The sequence below is a fragment of the Tasmannia lanceolata genome, unplaced genomic scaffold (assembly GCF_043159265.1).
Source record: "Tasmannia lanceolata isolate RefF3 unplaced genomic scaffold, GAP_Taslan_0.1 ptg000007l, whole genome shotgun sequence".
Classification (NCBI taxonomy): Eukaryota; Viridiplantae; Streptophyta; class Magnoliopsida; order Canellales; family Winteraceae; genus Tasmannia; species Tasmannia lanceolata.
The window spans coordinates 22,376,120-22,394,419 of NW_027518684.1; the positions used below are offsets into that span (position 1 = coordinate 22,376,120).

Genomic DNA, 18,300 nt, shown 5'->3' on the forward strand with positions numbered 1-18,300 from the left:
GGATGATCCAAACCGTCCATTAGATGGGCCACAACCTAAATAGGTTGTGCCCCAAAAATCATTTCCATAGGTTGATCCTAACCATCCGATCTATAAGGATTAGGATCAATGGTCCCTCTATAGATCAGAGGGTTAGGATCAACCTATGGAAATGATTTCTGGGGCACAACCTATTTAGGTTGTGGCCCATCTAATGGACGGTTTGGATCATCCTATAGTGTGGGCCTTAGAGTACTTTTTGAAAAATAATGGAATATAAGGCCTTTCACCATATAAAAACTCGGTTAATTTATATGAATAAAGTATCCTCTATATAAAAAAATTGAATAGGATTGGTGTGTTATCTTAGCCGTGTGTAAAAAATGTAGGAAATTTTAGAAATATTTTTCCTTTCGAAACATTTCTTGCAATCCAGACAGTGTTCTACGAAGAAACCTAGAGTTTTGGTTCACATAGAATGCCCCTTTAGTCCCTCTTCCCTCTTGTAGGACCCAAATGTTTCCTTTTTACCATTGATTTTTAAAGTGACTTCCCATGTAACCCTTCTTTACACTTGGGACATTCCATGTAGTCCTCTTTATAAAATGGGCATAAGACAAATTTCACGCATTTCACGGTTGGTCGGTCGTGCGACAGGCCAGCCGCAAAATGCCTTTTGCAATGGACGCTAGCAGTTCCCATCTTATGTATTCTTTTAAACAACAAATCACTTTCCCTTTTCAATCCAACAACCATTTTATTTAAATTAAAAACTTTCGTTTATTGCGTCTTTGAAATCCAATCAATTACCCAACTTTCTCTCTCCATCTCCCCATTGTCTCACCTATTTTAGAAACCCAAAGAATTAAAATCTTCCATCTTTCCAATAAAAGGAAAGAAATAGAAACGAAACATTATCTCTCTTTCATTTTCCCTCTCTACAAAAGACAAGTTAAAACTTGTTTCTCAAGGGTCATTCCCACCATCTTGCAGAAGAGAACTATTTTTAAAACTTTTACTCTCTCATACATTTTTCACTCTGTCCACCACTTAATCTCCCATCTTCTACAAGAAAATAAATTGAGGTACAGAGAATCTGATTCTCGTGATTATTGAGGTATAGAGCACAAGGATCGTTACATTTTAATCGATTGTGATGTCATAAAGAACTAAGAAATCCCAAAATGGACACTAGCAGAAAGAAAGAACCGATCAACCATTCAAAAAAAAAAAAACACAGAAAGAACCCATCTTTTCAATCCTCATGAGAAATGGTACCGGTAATCCCCTGTTTTAATAATATGACACTCTTTATGAACACTAATACAATTGACTATTAGTTTTTTTCTGGGAATTGTCACAACCCACTCACCCAGAGGAAGATCCTACCCATCAGAGACAGTTAAATAGAAATGAGCAAAGAGTTAGAATCAACAAGAAATTCAACTAATCAGACGAGTTCATCGCCCTTGCCACATACTTGGGAAATGGCCCATTTACGGCAAGTAACAATGATGACCGGTACAAATGACCATTTCACTAAATGAGCGACAAAATGAGTAGCATCCTCCCAAGAAAAGTTTAAGCAGTCAATCAGTGCCACTAAAGCCCATCTGAAATTATGGACTTCCTGTTGGGATGGGGACCCTATGGCAAGGGTATCATAGGATACCATTTCAACAGCTCCCGTTCCTCCCACCAATGGGAGCAGGCTCAACTAAGTCCCCTCAAATCAGTGGCTCGTTTCGGATAAGATTCTCTTACTCATTGGTTGAACACAATGTTATATAACTCTAGTTTCACAATGGAAATGGATGGAGATTGCCCCTTTCAAATGGAAGCTGGAAAGAGGCAACACTCAATCGATTAAAAGGCACATTTGGGGCTAACACATGATGTGCATAAACACCTGCATTGCCCTTTCTTTTAACTTACAACCTTCCCCACGAATCAAATTGCCTTTTTCATTTCAGCAAACACAAAAACTTACAAAGGATCCACGCCAATGGTGATGGTATCTCTTCCTCTTGGTGCGTCATACTGCCCGCCGTCCCGCCCATTCACATCTTTATGTGGATTCATCTCTGGTCTAGCCCTGATTGCAGAAATCAATTTTATTAGTATCACTCATACTTGGACATCTGCACGCTGGTTTTACAAATTCTCCCAAATATTTGATGGATTGGGTTTAATTAGCCAGAGACTTTGCAATCAAACAATTGATGGATGGGGTCAAGTAACTGAGATTTGAAATGAATAGAGAAACAAACTCAGTGGCATGGGAAAAAATTAGTGTATATATAGGCAACTAAATGCCCAGACGCTTGTATAAACTTATTTACACAAACCATTGGTTCCATGCTTATTAACCAAGGACTCACTAGCAATAAAAAGCAAACGTGCATTTCTGTTTTGCAGAGGGTACCAGTTCTGCAATTATTGAGAACAAATAAAATTCATTTGAGGCGTGCAAGGAAAGCAAAAAAGGGTACTAGCAATATAAAGGTCATGAAACCACAGAAACAATTCATTATAACATGCAGTACCAGCATCCAATCAGATTTGCCAATATAGACAAAGGGCGGCTTAGGATACCAATATTAGTCCTTATTAACGAATAAAGCTATTTTAAGTTAGTCTTACTACAAATACGAAATTAAGGCCTCTTTGAAAGCCATTAACAATATAATTTGAAGATGGATATAATCTCATTAACCATATTTGCAATTGAGAATATTTGCAATTGAAGATGGATATATCCATAAATTATAAACCTTTATAACCATTATTTGCAATTGAAAATATTTCTTCTCTAAGGAGAAATAATCTCATTAACGAATAATGTACAATAACTCTCTCATCTACCATATTTCTTTCATTCTATCACATCGTCTTCGTCAGCAACAAGACTCCAACAATGTCGGATTTAAAGTGCAGAGGCACGATAAGCGGCAGAAAACAATGCAAAAACAGATTTTCTTTCTCGGTTTCATATTTTGACAGTGTTGTTTGATCAAACGATTGGCGCGAGGTTGGGTCTGCCCACATTTCTGCAATGAAGTTGGTGTCATCTGACCAAGAAGGGATTCCGGGGGCACTCTGATCAGCGTGAACAAAGGAGGATCAGAAGGTGATGGAGAGCTGATGGACAGAGGGAACAGCAATGAAATCTTTGTAATCTTTGTAATGTGTATTACAAAGAGATCCAAAGCATTCATGTAATTAATATTATAGTTTGCAAAAAAAAAAAAAAAAAAAATTCCAACACAATCTTGTTGTCAGTCGAGCTACAGAGCTTCTTGATGGCTCTCTGAATCCCCCTCAACCACTGCTTTGAATTTCTTCCGACAAGCCATATCCCTTCTGCCCATCTTGACGAACCTGATTCTGCACATATCATATTATCCTAGACAAATATGAATATGTATAGGCCGATATGGTCGATATGATAGTGATACTTTATACCATGCTTAATATGAACTTCTCTAAGGTTGTGATGCACCAATTTTTCCTTCAAACACTCTTCCATTTCTTCCCCTTATGGTCGAGAATTTCGCAAGGAGACAGAACTTAGATTGCGTCAAATTTTACCCGAGTCCGGCCAAGGGTTGAATTCATCATCCATAGATTGCGTCCTAGAAAGTCGAGGAACCCATTTTAAAGATGATCTGATCGAGTGACACCAACGCACTCGGCCCGCCATTTATAGTTTAAGTATTGACACGGGGAATCAATCCTAGGGTGGATGGGTGGCTAAAAGCATGGAAATAGGGCTGAAAATATGAGAAAAGATCTCACCCAATGGCTCAGCAGTCCCTACGCCTCATATATGCGTGAATGAGGCCCCAAGAGAGTGGTGGAGAAGCTCTCCGGCACAATCCGTACACGGGACAGCAGCAATACCCAAAAGAATATGCAAAATAGAGGGAGGAAAGAAGGGAAAACAAGAAAGAGAGAAGTAGAACAAGGAGAAAATAGAGGTCAGGGAAAGAAGAAGAGGAAGAACAAGAAGTGAAAGGAAGAGACGAAGAGAAGATCGAGATCGAGAGAGAGAGAGAGAAATTGTTAGGGTTTAGGGAAAGAGAAAAAAAAGAAAGAGAATAGAAGGGAGAAGAGAGAAAGAGAAGAGAATAGGAAAAGAGAGCAGAAGAATAGAAGAAAAGGAGAGAGGGGGGGGGGGGGGGGGGGGGGGGGGGCGCAACTCACCTTGAGTGTGAGTTTGGAGGAGGGGAGAAAATGCCCATGGGTGTGAGGAGGATGGCGGCTCCTTTTGAGGTTTGCTTTTCACGATTTCTTCCAAGCTAGGTTTTATTTTCTCCACCAAACTCTTTATATAAAGGGTTATGATAAGTGTGGGTTTCATACTTACAAAAAATAGTAAGTCCACGCTTACTATAAATAGTAAGTCTGCATGTGGGTCATATAATGATGTGGACATCCCCCACATCTAGGCTCAAAATGATGCTAAAAATACCATAAGTCATCAATGTAATCAAAGATAAACAATGTATCAACTAGAAAGTAAAGATCCAACGGTCGGATCACATCAAGTTTTGAAACACCATAGGAGAGTGTTACAAACCTGAATTGGTTCACAATGGATTTGATCTTCTTAGAGGGAAGATCAACCTCTTGACCCACTTCGAGGGAATGATCAATCATCCTTTATGCACAAAGACGCACTTTCTTAAACAAATTTCATCATTTGATTTCCACTAACAGTAGCAAGTGCTTATATAAATCAATCAAAGATAAACATAGAAAGATCTACAACGATCTTATGACAAGAATGGAAATAACAAAAAAAAAAGGCGGCCCAGTGCATGACGCTCCCGCCATTGCGGGGTCTGGGGAGGGCTAGATGTACGCAGACTTACCCCTGCTTTCCAGAGAGGCTATTTCCGTGACTCGAACCCGTAACCACCAGGTCACAATGGAGCAACCTTACCGTTGTGCCAAGGATCGCCCTCTACAAGAATGGAAATAACTAAATAAAGATTAACCTAATAATGACTAGTATTGAAATCAATCCTTGTTGCTTAATCCACGCAAATGCCTAATCTACCATCTAATATATTCTAAATCTACTAATTTATTCAGCTCTAATGGGCCCGTCAGCTTTAATGGGTCCGTTTAGGCACGTAACATTCCACCCGCCTTGAAATCAACCTTGTTCTCAAGGTTGCAGATTAGGTGCTTGCCCATTAGTGAAAAATAAGATCGTGCGCACGACTTTATGAAATTCTTCTCCCTTCTCTTCTTTTTTTCTCGGTCCCTTTCTTCTTCTCTTCGTCTTGCGATTAGTCACAATTTTGTATATCGTCACCCACGGCCGTGACAGCTTTATCTTCAAATGGATCTCATCGTGTTGTTTATCTTTTCCCATGCTTTCTTGAAATGACTGAGATTTTGATGCACGGATGATCGGGGATAAGGATCTTCTCGATGGCGATTGACAGTTTGAGATGAACAACGGATTTTCCGACGACGAAGTCGTCGAACCCGATAATATTTAAAATCAACAATGCCTCCTTTTTTGTGATTTCCTTTTCTTTCATCTTCGCGCATTTCCTTGATCACCATGTTGATTTTGTTCTAGCCTTTTGCAAATTGTCGGTACTCATCTATCACTTTCGAAAATAGTACTTTGATCTCCAAAAAATCATCACGCATAGAATTCAAAATCTCCCGAGATGCGGCCATGGCATAGGATCGACTGCTCTGTAACAAGCGGTATGATTTTCTGGAGATTTTAAATAGTACTTTGATCCCAAGAAAATAGTACTATTTTCTGGAGATGGACAGCAGGAAGAATCAAAGATTCTCATTCAATAAGCTAGCAACATGGTGATCAAGAAGAATTCAAAATCTCCCAAGACCCAGCCATGGCACAGGATCGACCGCTCTGTAACAAACGTTATGATTTCCTGGAGATTCTAAATAGTACTTTGATCTCAAGAAAATAGTACCATTTTTCGGAGATGGACAACAGGGAGAATCAAAGATCCCCATTCAATAAGCTAGCAACATGGTCATTAAGAAAATAGTATTATTTTCTAGAGATCAAAGTACTATTTTGGAAATTGATAGAAAAGCACCGACAATTTGCAAAAGGCTTGACCAAAATCAGCACGGTGATCAAGAAAATGCGCAAAGATGACAAGAAATAGAAGAAAAGAAAAACACAAAAAGAAAGCCATGGTTGATTTCGACAAGTTCGCTGTCGGAAAATTCTTCGTTTATCTCAAACTATCCAATGCCATCAAGAAGATCCTCATCCACGATCATCCGTACATCAAAATCTCAATCATTTCAAGGAGGCACAGGAAAAGAGCTTTGATAAACCCCACAATGACATATGTTTGAAGATAGAGCTGTCGTGACCTTGGAAGACAATATATGAAATGGTGATTAATCACAAGACGAAGAGAAGAAAAGGAGAAAGAGAAAGGAAGAGCGGATAGAAGAATTTCGAAAAGTTGTGCGAAGATCTTATTTTTCACCAATGGGCGAGTGCTTAATCTCCAACCTTGTGGACAAGGTTGATTTCAAGACGAGTGGAATGTTACGTGCCTAGACAGGTCCCACTAGAGTTGAATAAAATAGTAAATTTAGAATATATCAGATCTTCTAAGATCATATCATTGTATGCTAGATTGGGCATTGAGGGGATTAAGCAACCAGAGCTTATTTGGACACTAGTCAATATTATGTTAATCTTTGTTTAGTTATTTCTATTTTTTGAAAGGCAATCGAAAATATATTAAAAGGGAGGACCAAGGAGGTCGCCCAAAGAGAGGAACAAGGAAAAAAGAAAAAGCAACAGAAAAGCAAAAAATACAAGCACCCTCAAGGAGGGTGGAAATCAAAGAATTCCAGCCCCTCCTTCTCAACACCCCTACCTAGCGAAACAATCCGCTTCACCGTTTGCTGATCTGCGCACATGCTGAAAGACAATGGATGACCCACCAACAATGTAATCAATCTCATCGAACAGAGACCAAAATCTCCATGGGGGCTTAGCTGATCCCCGAAGCCATCTAATAACATTTAAAGAATCTCCCTCCATAATGGATATATCCACGACTCCCCTATCCAAATGCTTGATGCCCTCATAAGCTGCTCTAACCTCAGCTTCACTAGAATCGCATACACCAAGAGGACCAGAAAAAGCCCAAAGAGACGTACCGAAATTAAGGCCTCTTTGAAAGCCATTAACAATATAATTTGAAGATGGATATAATCTCATTAACCATATCGCAATTGAGAATATTTGCAATTGAAGATGGATATATCCATAAATTATAAACCTTTATAACCATTATTTGCAATTGAGAATATTTCTTCTCTAAGGAGATATAATCTCATTAATGAATAATGTACAATAACTCTCTCATCTACCATATTTCTTTCATTCTATCACATCGTCTTCGTCAGCAACAAGACTCCAACAATGTCGGATTTAGAGTGCAGAGGCACGATAAGCGGCAGAAAACAATGCAAAAACAGATTTTCGTTCTCGGTTTCATATTTTGACGGTGTTGTTTGATCAAACGATTGGCGCAAAGTTGGGTCTGCCCACATTTCTGCAATGAAGTTGGTGTCATCTGACCAAGAAGGGATTCCAGTGACACTGATCAGCGTGAACAAAGGAGGATCAAAAGGCAATGGAGAGCTGATGGACAGAGGGAACAGCAATAAAATCTTTGTAATCTTTGTAATGTGTATTACAAAGATATCCAAAGCATTCATGTAATTAATATTATAGTTTGCAAAAAAAAAAATTCTAACACAATCTTGTTGTCAGTCGAGCTACAGAGCTTCTTGATGGCTGTCTGAATCCCCCTCAACCACTGCTTTGAATTTCTTCCGACGGGCCATATCCCATATGCCCATCTTGACAAACCTGATTCTGCACATATCATATTATCCTAGACAAATATGAATATGTAAAGGCCGATATGGTCGATATGATACTGATAATTTATACGATGCTTAATTTGAGCTTCTCTAAGGTTGTGATGCTCCAATTTTTCCTTGAAATACTCTTCCATTTCTTCCCCTTATGGTCGAGAATTTCGCAAGGAGACAGAAGTTAAATACATCTTCCAGCTTGTAGACCATGAGAAAGCAATCCATGCTCTCTCTCTGCCACACAGCCATTATGTTGGCCAGAGCTGAAGCCGTGGAAGGCCGTGGCTCCTCCGTGGAGGCCGGATTTGAAGTTGTGGAAGCCGGATCTAAAGCGTGACTCTCCCTCGGAGGCCAGATCTGGGTCCGTGGACGCCAGATCTGGAGTAGTGGAAGGCCGTGGGTGGCTATGGACGGCTCGTGGGTTTCTGGATATGAAATCGCGGGAAGGCGTGGAGGCTGTAGGATGCCAGATCTGGAGGTCGTGGAGGCTGTGGGTTGCCGAATTTAGCAATGGGGTTGCCGGATCTGATTGTAGGAGGCCGTGGGTTCCGAACTTAAGATCTTGTGAGGTGGCTTGAGGTTGGGCTTGGTGACCAACGGTAATGGAGGTCGCCGGATAACTTTTTGGGGTTAGTGGAAGTAGGAAATTGAGGGGATGGGGGCAGAAACAGCTATGTTGCCAGATTTAATAGAGGTGATACATTTGTTTCGAATACTCCGTTGCCGATAAATGAGATGTCTGATGTCCACAATTCTGCCACGATGGGGCAATGGATCATCAATTGATTCACCGACTCTTTAATTGTGTTGCACGTGATACATTTGTTTCAGATACTCCATTGCCGAGGAATGAGATGGTCGATGGTTAGTATAATGACTAGTTCAGCTGTCAAATAGAATGCAAATACTCCGTTGTCGAGGGCTATAGCATGTGTTTGCACCCTTCCAAGCCCTTTGACTCACTCACCACCAATCAACCAAACCCTTCCACTTTCCACGGAAATAAAATCCAAAAGCAGATATCATCTTCATTAAGGGACAAATATAATATTTTAAAATAGATACAATTGAAGGTATTGACAAATATGTCTTTCGGGCTACCTTCATTGTCCCTGAAATTTCGTCATGAAAGATGCTTTGATGAAATGTTTCACATTCTCTGATTCACCTTTTATGGGAAAAAAGAAAAGAAGGAATCACATCCCCTTAAAGCCAACTCACCCTAGAATGTTGACTACAACTGGTTTACTTCCATCTAAGTTTCCTACCCTATTCATCCTCAAACAACCTTCTGCTCTATTCCTCCTATTGAGTCCATCAAACACCAAAATTTCTTAGTTGTACGACCAGAACAATATTTGTTCCACATTTTTTTCATTGAAATCCTTCTGCTCCCACATATCTTTGATCTGATCGCATCATCCTCAATCTCCTTTTTAAGGTATTCTTTTCACTTTGTTCATCTTCGGACAAGCTCCGACTCTATTCCTCCTTAAAGAGGCCATCTAATTCTTGGCAGTATTATTAAAAGGAATCTTTATCCCACAACTTTTGCTTGGGACCCTTGAGCTTATTCATAAATTTGAAGCCTTACAAACAAACCTACAACCTATGGCTCTTTCCTCTGTCCATTCAGCACTTCCATGAAGGCAACACCTGAAGCCACATTCTCAAACTTAAATTGGATAGGGCCCAATGAAAACCCTCTATCAAGATTCATAAGAATAATGGGAGGGCACTGTTTCAAAACTCCCTTCTACCTTGGTTGTGTTCCTGTCCGAGTCCACGTCTTGCCCTACCAAGTCAATCAGTTATGACCACATCAACCAAGTACTCGGCGGCGGCGCACCAAGTCGACTAGGATTTGCTCTGGATGCATTTTCGCCCACATCCAAGTTTCCGCAGTTAACTCTGAAAACTCTATGAACTCAATGGGCAACATTCCTTACAATTAAAGCAGTCAACCAAGTCCCAAATAGTAAACTAATCAGATTTAAATTAAATTACAGCATAGAAGATTAATGAGAGTTAGGCTTAAAGAATGAGTGTTAGCCTAGAAGATACCATTCGCAAAAAAAAAAAAAAAAAGATTTAGCCGTAAAGATAAACCATCAAAGAAAATCAATACCCCAATAAAAATGATAGCAACTAATAATAACTTATCTACACAAATCACCCCAAAAAATTCTTAATTACCAATAGGGCCCTAAATAGATTTTAATTTTGCCGTTTACCCATTTTACCCTTATATCACCCTTAAAAATCCCTAAAATCTCTCCATCCATTAATCGTTTGAACTCTCTCTAAAACCTCTCCATCCATCAATCCATCCCCCTCTTAACTCATTGGTCCATCTCACACTCCCACCATACGGACCCCATAGAGATGCCTCTCTCTCTCTCTCTCTCTCTCTCTCTCTCTCTCTCTCTCTCTCTCTCTCTCTTAGAGAAATTATATGGGACGGGCATGCACGTGCAGACCACAAATACGATGGGCCCACATTATTTTGGTGATCCAAGGCATTCATTTGTTGGTCCCTGACGTGGATAGGATGTGCCCAGAAAATGACCTCCATAGGATGATCCTAACCCTCTGATCCCCATTTTAAACCTAAACAAATCAGAGGGTTATGATCATCCTACAGAGGAGATATTCTAGGCACTTCCTATCCACGTCAGGGAACAACAAATGAATGGCTTAGATCACTAAAATAAAGTGGGCCCATTGTATTTACAAGTTACAACAAATGAATGGCTTGGATCACCAAAAGAATGTGGGCCCACTGTACTTTTTGGGCTTAACATTCACGTACGGCTAAATTTTCTCAATTAAGAGAGAGAGAGAGAGAGAGAGAGAGAGAGAGAGAGAGAGATTCATGGATGGAGAGATTTTAGGGATTTGCAAGGTGACATAAGAAAGGGTAAAATGGCTAATAGGCAAAATTAAAAGCTATTTATGGGATGATTGGTAATTACGAAATTTTTGGGGGGATTTGGGTAGATATGTTTTTATCCAGGGGGTTTCTAGTAGTTTTCCCTTTTTCTTTTTTTTTTGAAAGATGACAATTTTATTGATACTATGAATGATACGATGGGGACCAGGGGTCCCAACCTGCATTACATAGAATCAATTAAAGGTGGCCAGGAGTAAACTCCTAGGCCAGAAGAACGAAGAAAATCAACTAATCATCCACCACAGCAAGGACCACCCATCGTTGTACTACTGCCTTTCTACCGAGCAAAAGGTTTCCTTTCCTAAAAAAAACTGGAGTCATCACCTAGAGAGTCTTCACCGCCCCCAAACCTCTAAAGGTCGAATCCAACGAAAAGTGCCATATTTGGGGGCCTCTCATGCACGGCTTTCCTCAAACAAAATTTGTCATCACCATTTAGATGATCACTCAGTTTGGTGATGTAGGCAAGCCATCAAAATCGGAAGAGACTCATCCATGCTATACTGAATCTGGGGCTCTAATAGATATACAACCCCGGAGACAGGGATCAGGACATCCAGAGGATCACTGGATACCTGTCATTCTATCATACAGCAAACTCCCATCTTCGTGCAAAGCCGATTATACCTCCGCCCAACCCCAAGAACCGATCCCAAAATACTGACAAAATCCCGGAATAAAAGCTGATTACTTGGGGAAGCTGGTTTTCCCCGGTCCTTAACGGAGGCCATTCCTACTACTCTAAATCCTATATTCAAAGTGGAAGGGGAGGGCCTTTCGACTAGAGAGCCTTGGAATCCCCAACCCTAGAGAAGAGTGCTAAGATGGAACACAAGTTTAGAAGTCTAACCAATCTGTTGAAGTTCTTCTTTGCGTGGAACCCAAGATAGTACTCAGTTTATTCGTAATGAAACGTGCTTGGGAACTTAACCCCCTATCTGGGAGAAATGAATCATTAAAAGAACCGCCAAGGGCACGGTAACAAAATTCTTTCTAGCGTATGAAGGACGCCTCAGCCGGATATGAGGCGTAGGTTTCTTGGGACTCGACAACATAGCCAAAAAGTCTTTATTTCTCTGTTCAGCTCTCATCATGCCTTTTTCTAGAAAAGCTAACGGCTCGATCTCAGACCTCCCTGCAGAGGAATTTGAATTTGAAATTCTAATGGCGCCCAACGGCTCAACAGGCAAGGGGATCGCCGATGGCCGGTCCGCCATAAGGGAGGAGCCTAATTCCTGGACAGGTTCGGGCATTTCCTTAGAGAGCTCAACCCCAATGGGATAGTACTGAACCAAGATTTTGAGCTTAACATCAGAGCTAGAGAAGAGCCATCGAGGGGCTAATATGATCTTCTAAGATCATATCATTGTATGGTAGATTGGGCATTGGGGGGATAATTGGACACTACTCAATATTATGTTAATCTTTATTTAGTTATTTCTATTTTTTGAAAGGCAATCGAAAATATATTAGAAGGGAGGACCAAGGAGGTCACCCAAAGAGAGGAACAAGGAGAAAAGAAAAAGCAACAGAAAAGCAAAAAATACAAGCACCCTCAAGGAAGGTGTAAATCAAAGAATTCCAGCTCCTCCTTCTCAACACCCCTCTCCCTAGCGAAACAATCTGCTTCACCGCTTGTTGATCTGCGCACGTGCTGAAAGACAATGGATGACCCACCAACAATGTCATCAATCTCATCGAACAGAGACCAAAATTTCCATGGGGGCTTAGCTGATCCCCGAAGCCATCTAATAACATTTAAAGAATCTCCCTCCACAATGGATATATCCAGGACCCCCTCCTATCCAAATGCTTAATGCCCTCATAAGCTGCTCTAACCTCAGCTTCACTGGAATCGCATACACCAAGAGGACCAGAAAAAGCCCAAAGAGACGTACCGAAAGAATTGCGGCACAGGCCACCAATACCCACCGGACCCGGATTTCCGAAGCTAGACCCATCAAAGTTAACTTTCAGACAACCATATGGAGGTGGGATCCACTTTTGCAGCACCTTGTGACAAGATAACTTCTCCAAGCAGATGATGCTACAACCTTCCCATAAATCATAGGCGGACACAGACTGAAAAGAGGGCAAACACCTGGCCCTAGCAATAACAGAGGCAATAATGTTAACATAAACTCTATGTGCAGGCTTGTGAACACCTTCAAAAACTCTAACATTCATTTCCTTCTAAATCTCCCAAAACGTAGAAAACAAGCATAAATTCCACAAAATTCTCCCTTTTTTCTTCCACGACACTCCTTCCCAAGCTTCAAGTAAATCCAAAATTGAGGAGGAAAATACCCAGCGCAAACCGAATCTGGCAAGAATCAGACTCCACACAGATCGAGCAAAACTGCAATGCATGAAAATGTGTCTAGCCGATTCCCCGTCCAAAAGGCATAAAGGGCAGTGATCAATCAGCATCACCCCCCTTCTCCTAAGGAAGTTTATGGTTTGAATCCTATCCCTACGCAAGGTTTAAAATTTCGGTTTTGGTAACGGTTTCGGACCCTGAAATTTTGGTCGAAATCTGGTACAAAAATCGAAACCAATATTTTATTCAATATTAAATTTCGGTGATATATTAAATTAATTTTTAAAAAACAGATTTTTTGGGTCAAATTTCAGAAAAACCGAAATTTCGGCCGAAATAAATGACCGTTTCGGTTTATGGTGGTTTCTGTGTCGGTCTCCACCGAAATCTGAAATTTCGGTCCGAAATCCGAAATTTCAGATTTCGATCGAAATTTAAAACCATGTCCCTACATACTGCCCATCCAAAAAAAACAAACCGTAGGGGGCCAAAGAGATTTCCAAACCTTGGCCAAGATAGAAGGATTAGGACAAATAAGAAGGCGTGAATAGAAAGACTTAACAGAAAAGAATCCGGACTTGTCCCATATCCAAATTCTCATATCAGCCCTAGATTTGTTTAAATAACATGACTCAATAGTTTGAAAGAGTTGAGTCAGTGCCTCCAATTTTCTCTCGAAGAAATTTCTGCGGAAGGCTGGCATCCACACCACTCTCCCATTTTCCCGCACAAAGCAATCTTTGACCAGTACCTCATGATAAAGAGCCACCCTACATAATTCCGGAAATAGTAAACTCAGAGGCTCAGAGGCACACCAGGCGTCCAACCAAAATCTAACTCGATCCCCTGAGTAAACCTTGAATCTGGTACCCTTAACAAATTTAGACCAAATTTTCAGAATATCTCTCCAAACAGTTAACCCTTTAGAAGAAAACAAATCCCTCGAAGTGTGTTATTTCTATTATTATCATAAGATCTTTCTATGTTAGTGGAAATCAATGAAGAAACTTGTTCAAGAAAGTGTGTCTTCGTGCACAAAGGAGGATTGATCCTTCCCTCGAGGTGGATCAAGAGGTTGATCATCCCTCTAAGAAGATCAATCACGTTGCGAACCGGTTCGGGTTCATAACAAGAGGTATCTTCGCAGAGGGAAGTTATAAAACACTGCTACTTCGGGTTCGTAACAAGAGGTATCTTCGTAGAGGGAAGTTATAAAACACTGCTACTGTTAGTGGAAATCAATGAAGAAACTTGTTCAAGAAAGTGTCTTTGTGCACAAAAGAGGATTGATCTTTCCCTCGAGGTGGATCAAGAGGCTGATCATCCCTCTAAGAAGATCAATCACGTTGCGAACCGGTTGAATAAAGATTAACCTAATGCCTAATCTACCATCCAATATATTCTAAAGCTACTAATTTATTCAACTCTAGTGGGACCTGTTTAGGCATGTAACAGAGATTGATTAAATACATTAGCAAGACCCATACACCAAGTAAGTTGTCCTCCATCCCTTTGACATAATAAATCTGCTCATACTACACGTCAACGGGCTGGCCCAGTTTGTTTGACTAAGTGAATTGAGCCCCTCCAACAACAAATCAATAAGCTCATTCATTCCTATTAACAAACTAGAAATCTTTCTCATGCTAACAATAAGTTTGCATGTCCCATTTCATAGGCGAACTTAATTGTACTGAAATCTCCACTACACACAAAGAACTATTTTGTGCTGTCTAACAGCATCCTACTTTGGTTTGGCATTCAAATAAAAAAAAAAGACAGCATCCTACTTTGCCCACAAATCAAATGCAATATCTCATATTGTTGGGCCCATAATTTATAGCATGCAAGTAATTAGAAGCAAAACCAACAACTCTAGTGCATTCTTATTGTGAGGATATCATATTTTCAATGCACATGAAGCTGAAAATGGAGTAAAAACAAACTACGCAAAAGTGAAATTATAATTCTAAATTTTTTCCAAAATTTGCTTTCCAGTCCCAAAAATGAGTAGCATGCAAGTACCAATGAGAAACAAGCGAAAGCAATTGTTAAGATAATATACCAAAATACCCAGAAAATATATGCAATACTAAAAAAAGTACGAATTAATGAAACAAAACATATGCTTGCATGCGTGAATCATTATTATATGCCAGAAATATAGCAGAATATTTGAACTTTGAACAGGAACATGATTTGCATTCACTAAAGCATAAATTAAAAATGTAAATCACAAAGCAAATCATAAGACAAAATTGAACTAAATAGAAGGAAAAGTAAATCATACTTGAGTATCTCTGTAAGCAACCGTTGCCATTCATAGATATTGGACCAAGCCTTCTATCTTGACCTAAAGAAAGGATTTCTTGCATCCGTTCAGGCCAATCTGAGTTCAATCTCCTGGCAAAATCCTCCACTTCTCTGCATTTACCAATATCACACTAAGTATGAGACGGGATATGTTAAGGTTACTGCAGTCTATCTATTTTGAATAAAGAGGTTCATTCAAAAGAATCAATTCCAAAAAATGACAAATAAAATCATGATAGTCAATTAGTACTATATGTTGTGTTTCTAATAAAAATGAGAAAATAAGTAGAACTTAAACTTAGAGTGGAGAGCGCTAATACATAATGCACACATAAATACACATGTAGCTAGATGCAAAACAATCCAAGTTGGGAAAGTGGATTATGGGAACGATTGGTGGGTTTAGGGTGGTTCTATGGTGCTATTGCAAAGATTTATTTTGTCAAATTGCCTTCAAATGTTTGAAGAAGAGAAAAGGAGATAATGGAGAATACAAAGAAACCATTAAGCAACCACACGAAATATTTAAGGAAGGATGAGTTCACGTAAACCCCACGACATTAATGTTAGTGAAACTTTTTCATTTAAAGAAGCCATTTCCCGTGGCAAATGGATTCAGGCAATGACAGATGAGTTGGCTGCATTATACAAGAATGACACTTGGGAAAGTGTTGCAAATCAGCCAGGAAAGGGAGGTGATGGATGTAAGTGGATACATCAGCTAGAACCTTTATCATTTAAAGAAGCCATTTCCCATGGCAAATGGATTCAGGCAATGACAGATGAGTTGGCTGCATTATACAAGAATGACACTTGGGAAAGTGTTGCAAATCAGCCAGGAAAGGGTGGTGATGGATGTAAGTGGATACATAAGCTAGAACAAAAGTGTGATGGTACAATCAATAGGTATCAAATCTGTCTTGTAGCAAAAGGATATAATCAGCAACATAGACTAGAATACGACCAGACATGAAGTCCCGTAGTCAAAGGAAACACAGTTTGATTGGTTATATAGCCTTGGCTAACACTATTGGATGGTCCCAACCGCAAATGAATGTTACGAATGCTTCCTTACATCGCACCCAGAGGGGTATGAGACAATAATCACTGGGGACTATGTATGCAGAATAAAGAATATAATGGGCTCAAGCAAGAACCAAGTGCATGGTTTGATACTACATGAAGCTCGCAGGGGATGTCAATATGAAAGGAGTAAAGGAACAGGGAAGAGAAAATAACCTAGAATCACTCTAGGGATATAGGTGTGTCAAGGCATCGCACCGAGACGACTGGCTTGAAGCATCTCACTCCTACTATTGCAAGGAACGCATCTTCTGAAAATTTCATTCAGACTCTGCAAAAAAAGGTCCAAAGGCCTTCCAAATATAGACCCTTGAGCTAAGACTAACTAGGACTCTTATTTGGGCCTTCCAAATATAGACCCTAGAGCTAAGACTAACTAGGACTTTTATTCACTTAAAACATGGACTCCTCAATTGACTAAAATATAACAACGACTCTTTGCCAGTTAAAAGTTTGTAATACATGACGGACCCCACTTTTATGAGGTATTCACTGAAGTGATTTGAGTAATTTTATGATAAAAAGACCCTAGTATCTCCTTATAACTTAAAAGGACTTAAATAACACTCTAAACTAAATAAAAGGATATTTTAACACTAATTATGGTTCGTTAAGTGAAGGATGGTCCCATCATTCTTCTGATGAAAAATTTAATTCCCAAAAGGAAAATATAAAAGTCAATTTCGCTCCATCGTGTAGTACGTTTCGTACTAGTACAAAAGATTTTAGATTTCGGTGTCGGTGTCGGCCATCACAAAATCGAAATATTTCAGCTTCGCTGGAAATTTTGGCCGAAATCATGTAACATAAGGTTAAAAATTTTGGTATTTTTAAAAATTTTAAGGAAATCTCTAAAATTTCGGCAATTTTGGTGGAAATTTTGTAAATAACGGGGCAAATGAAATTTTTCGGTCAGCGAAATCCTATAAAAATCTGATTCACTATGTATTTTGTTTCGGCCTGGGCCAAAACCGAAATTTCAGATTTCGGCTGAAATTTAAAACTATGCCGGTACAATATGACTGAAGAAACTAACTTTCAAAAAGCCATATGACTGAAGAAACAATTAACAATACATTTGACAAGATCCACATGTGCAAAGACTAAGATCAATGAATAACAGGAACACTATAAATGATACAGGATTTTTCATTAATCGGAGATGAACATATTCCACTCAGAATAGTTGAGACTTATATCAGCAAAATATATGTGATACTTGAGATTTGCTTAACTCATCAAATGCTACAGGATTTTTCATTAATCGGTGATGAACATATTCCACTTTAAAATAGTAGAAACTTTTTTTTTTTGAAAAGGAAAAATAGTTGAAACTTACATTAGCAAAATATGTGATACCTGAGGCAAAGCTATGCTTAAATCATCATCGCATTATGTGCTTTTGTAATAGTGAGTAAATTAGCATCCCATAATTTCTCATGCATATCAATTTCAGGAACAAAAAAGTTGCAAATAAAACATCAAAAGTAATGAACTACAATGGTAACAAAGAAAATTAAACGGACATCAAGATTTATATAGACAGAGACCCCAAGACAACTCACCTGTCAAGTTCCTCCTTCATCGCAGGGTCTAGCTCATCATCAAGATCCTCAAAGTCAGCCTTTGGTGCAAAAGTATTGTCGGAAAGATCTTGCAATTTTGAATTCTTACTAGGACTACCAACAGAGTCAGCCTCCTAAAGCACAAGAAATGGGACATTGAGTCAACAATTTCA

At 39.4% G+C, this 18,300-nt stretch overlaps 1 protein-coding gene across 3 annotated transcripts in view; it reads right to left on the reverse strand.

Moving 5' to 3' along the window:
- Positions 1 to 1,214: 1,214 nt before the first annotated feature.
- LOC143882286 (SKP1-like protein 21) overlaps positions 1,215 to 18,300 on the reverse strand; it is a 29,936-nt gene continuing 12,850 nt past the window's right edge. For all 3 annotated transcript variants that reach the window (XM_077385803.1, XM_077385802.1, XM_077385801.1), the window contains exons 8-10: positions 18,128 to 18,261; positions 15,457 to 15,590; positions 1,215 to 2,074 (exon numbers count right to left, since the gene is read on the reverse strand). In XM_077385803.1, the coding sequence (XP_077241918.1) occupies positions 2,058 to 2,074; positions 15,457 to 15,590; positions 18,128 to 18,261 (285 nt within the window). In that variant the 3' untranslated portion in view covers positions 1,215 to 2,057. The remainder of the gene's footprint in view (positions 2,075 to 15,456; positions 15,591 to 18,127; positions 18,262 to 18,300) is intronic.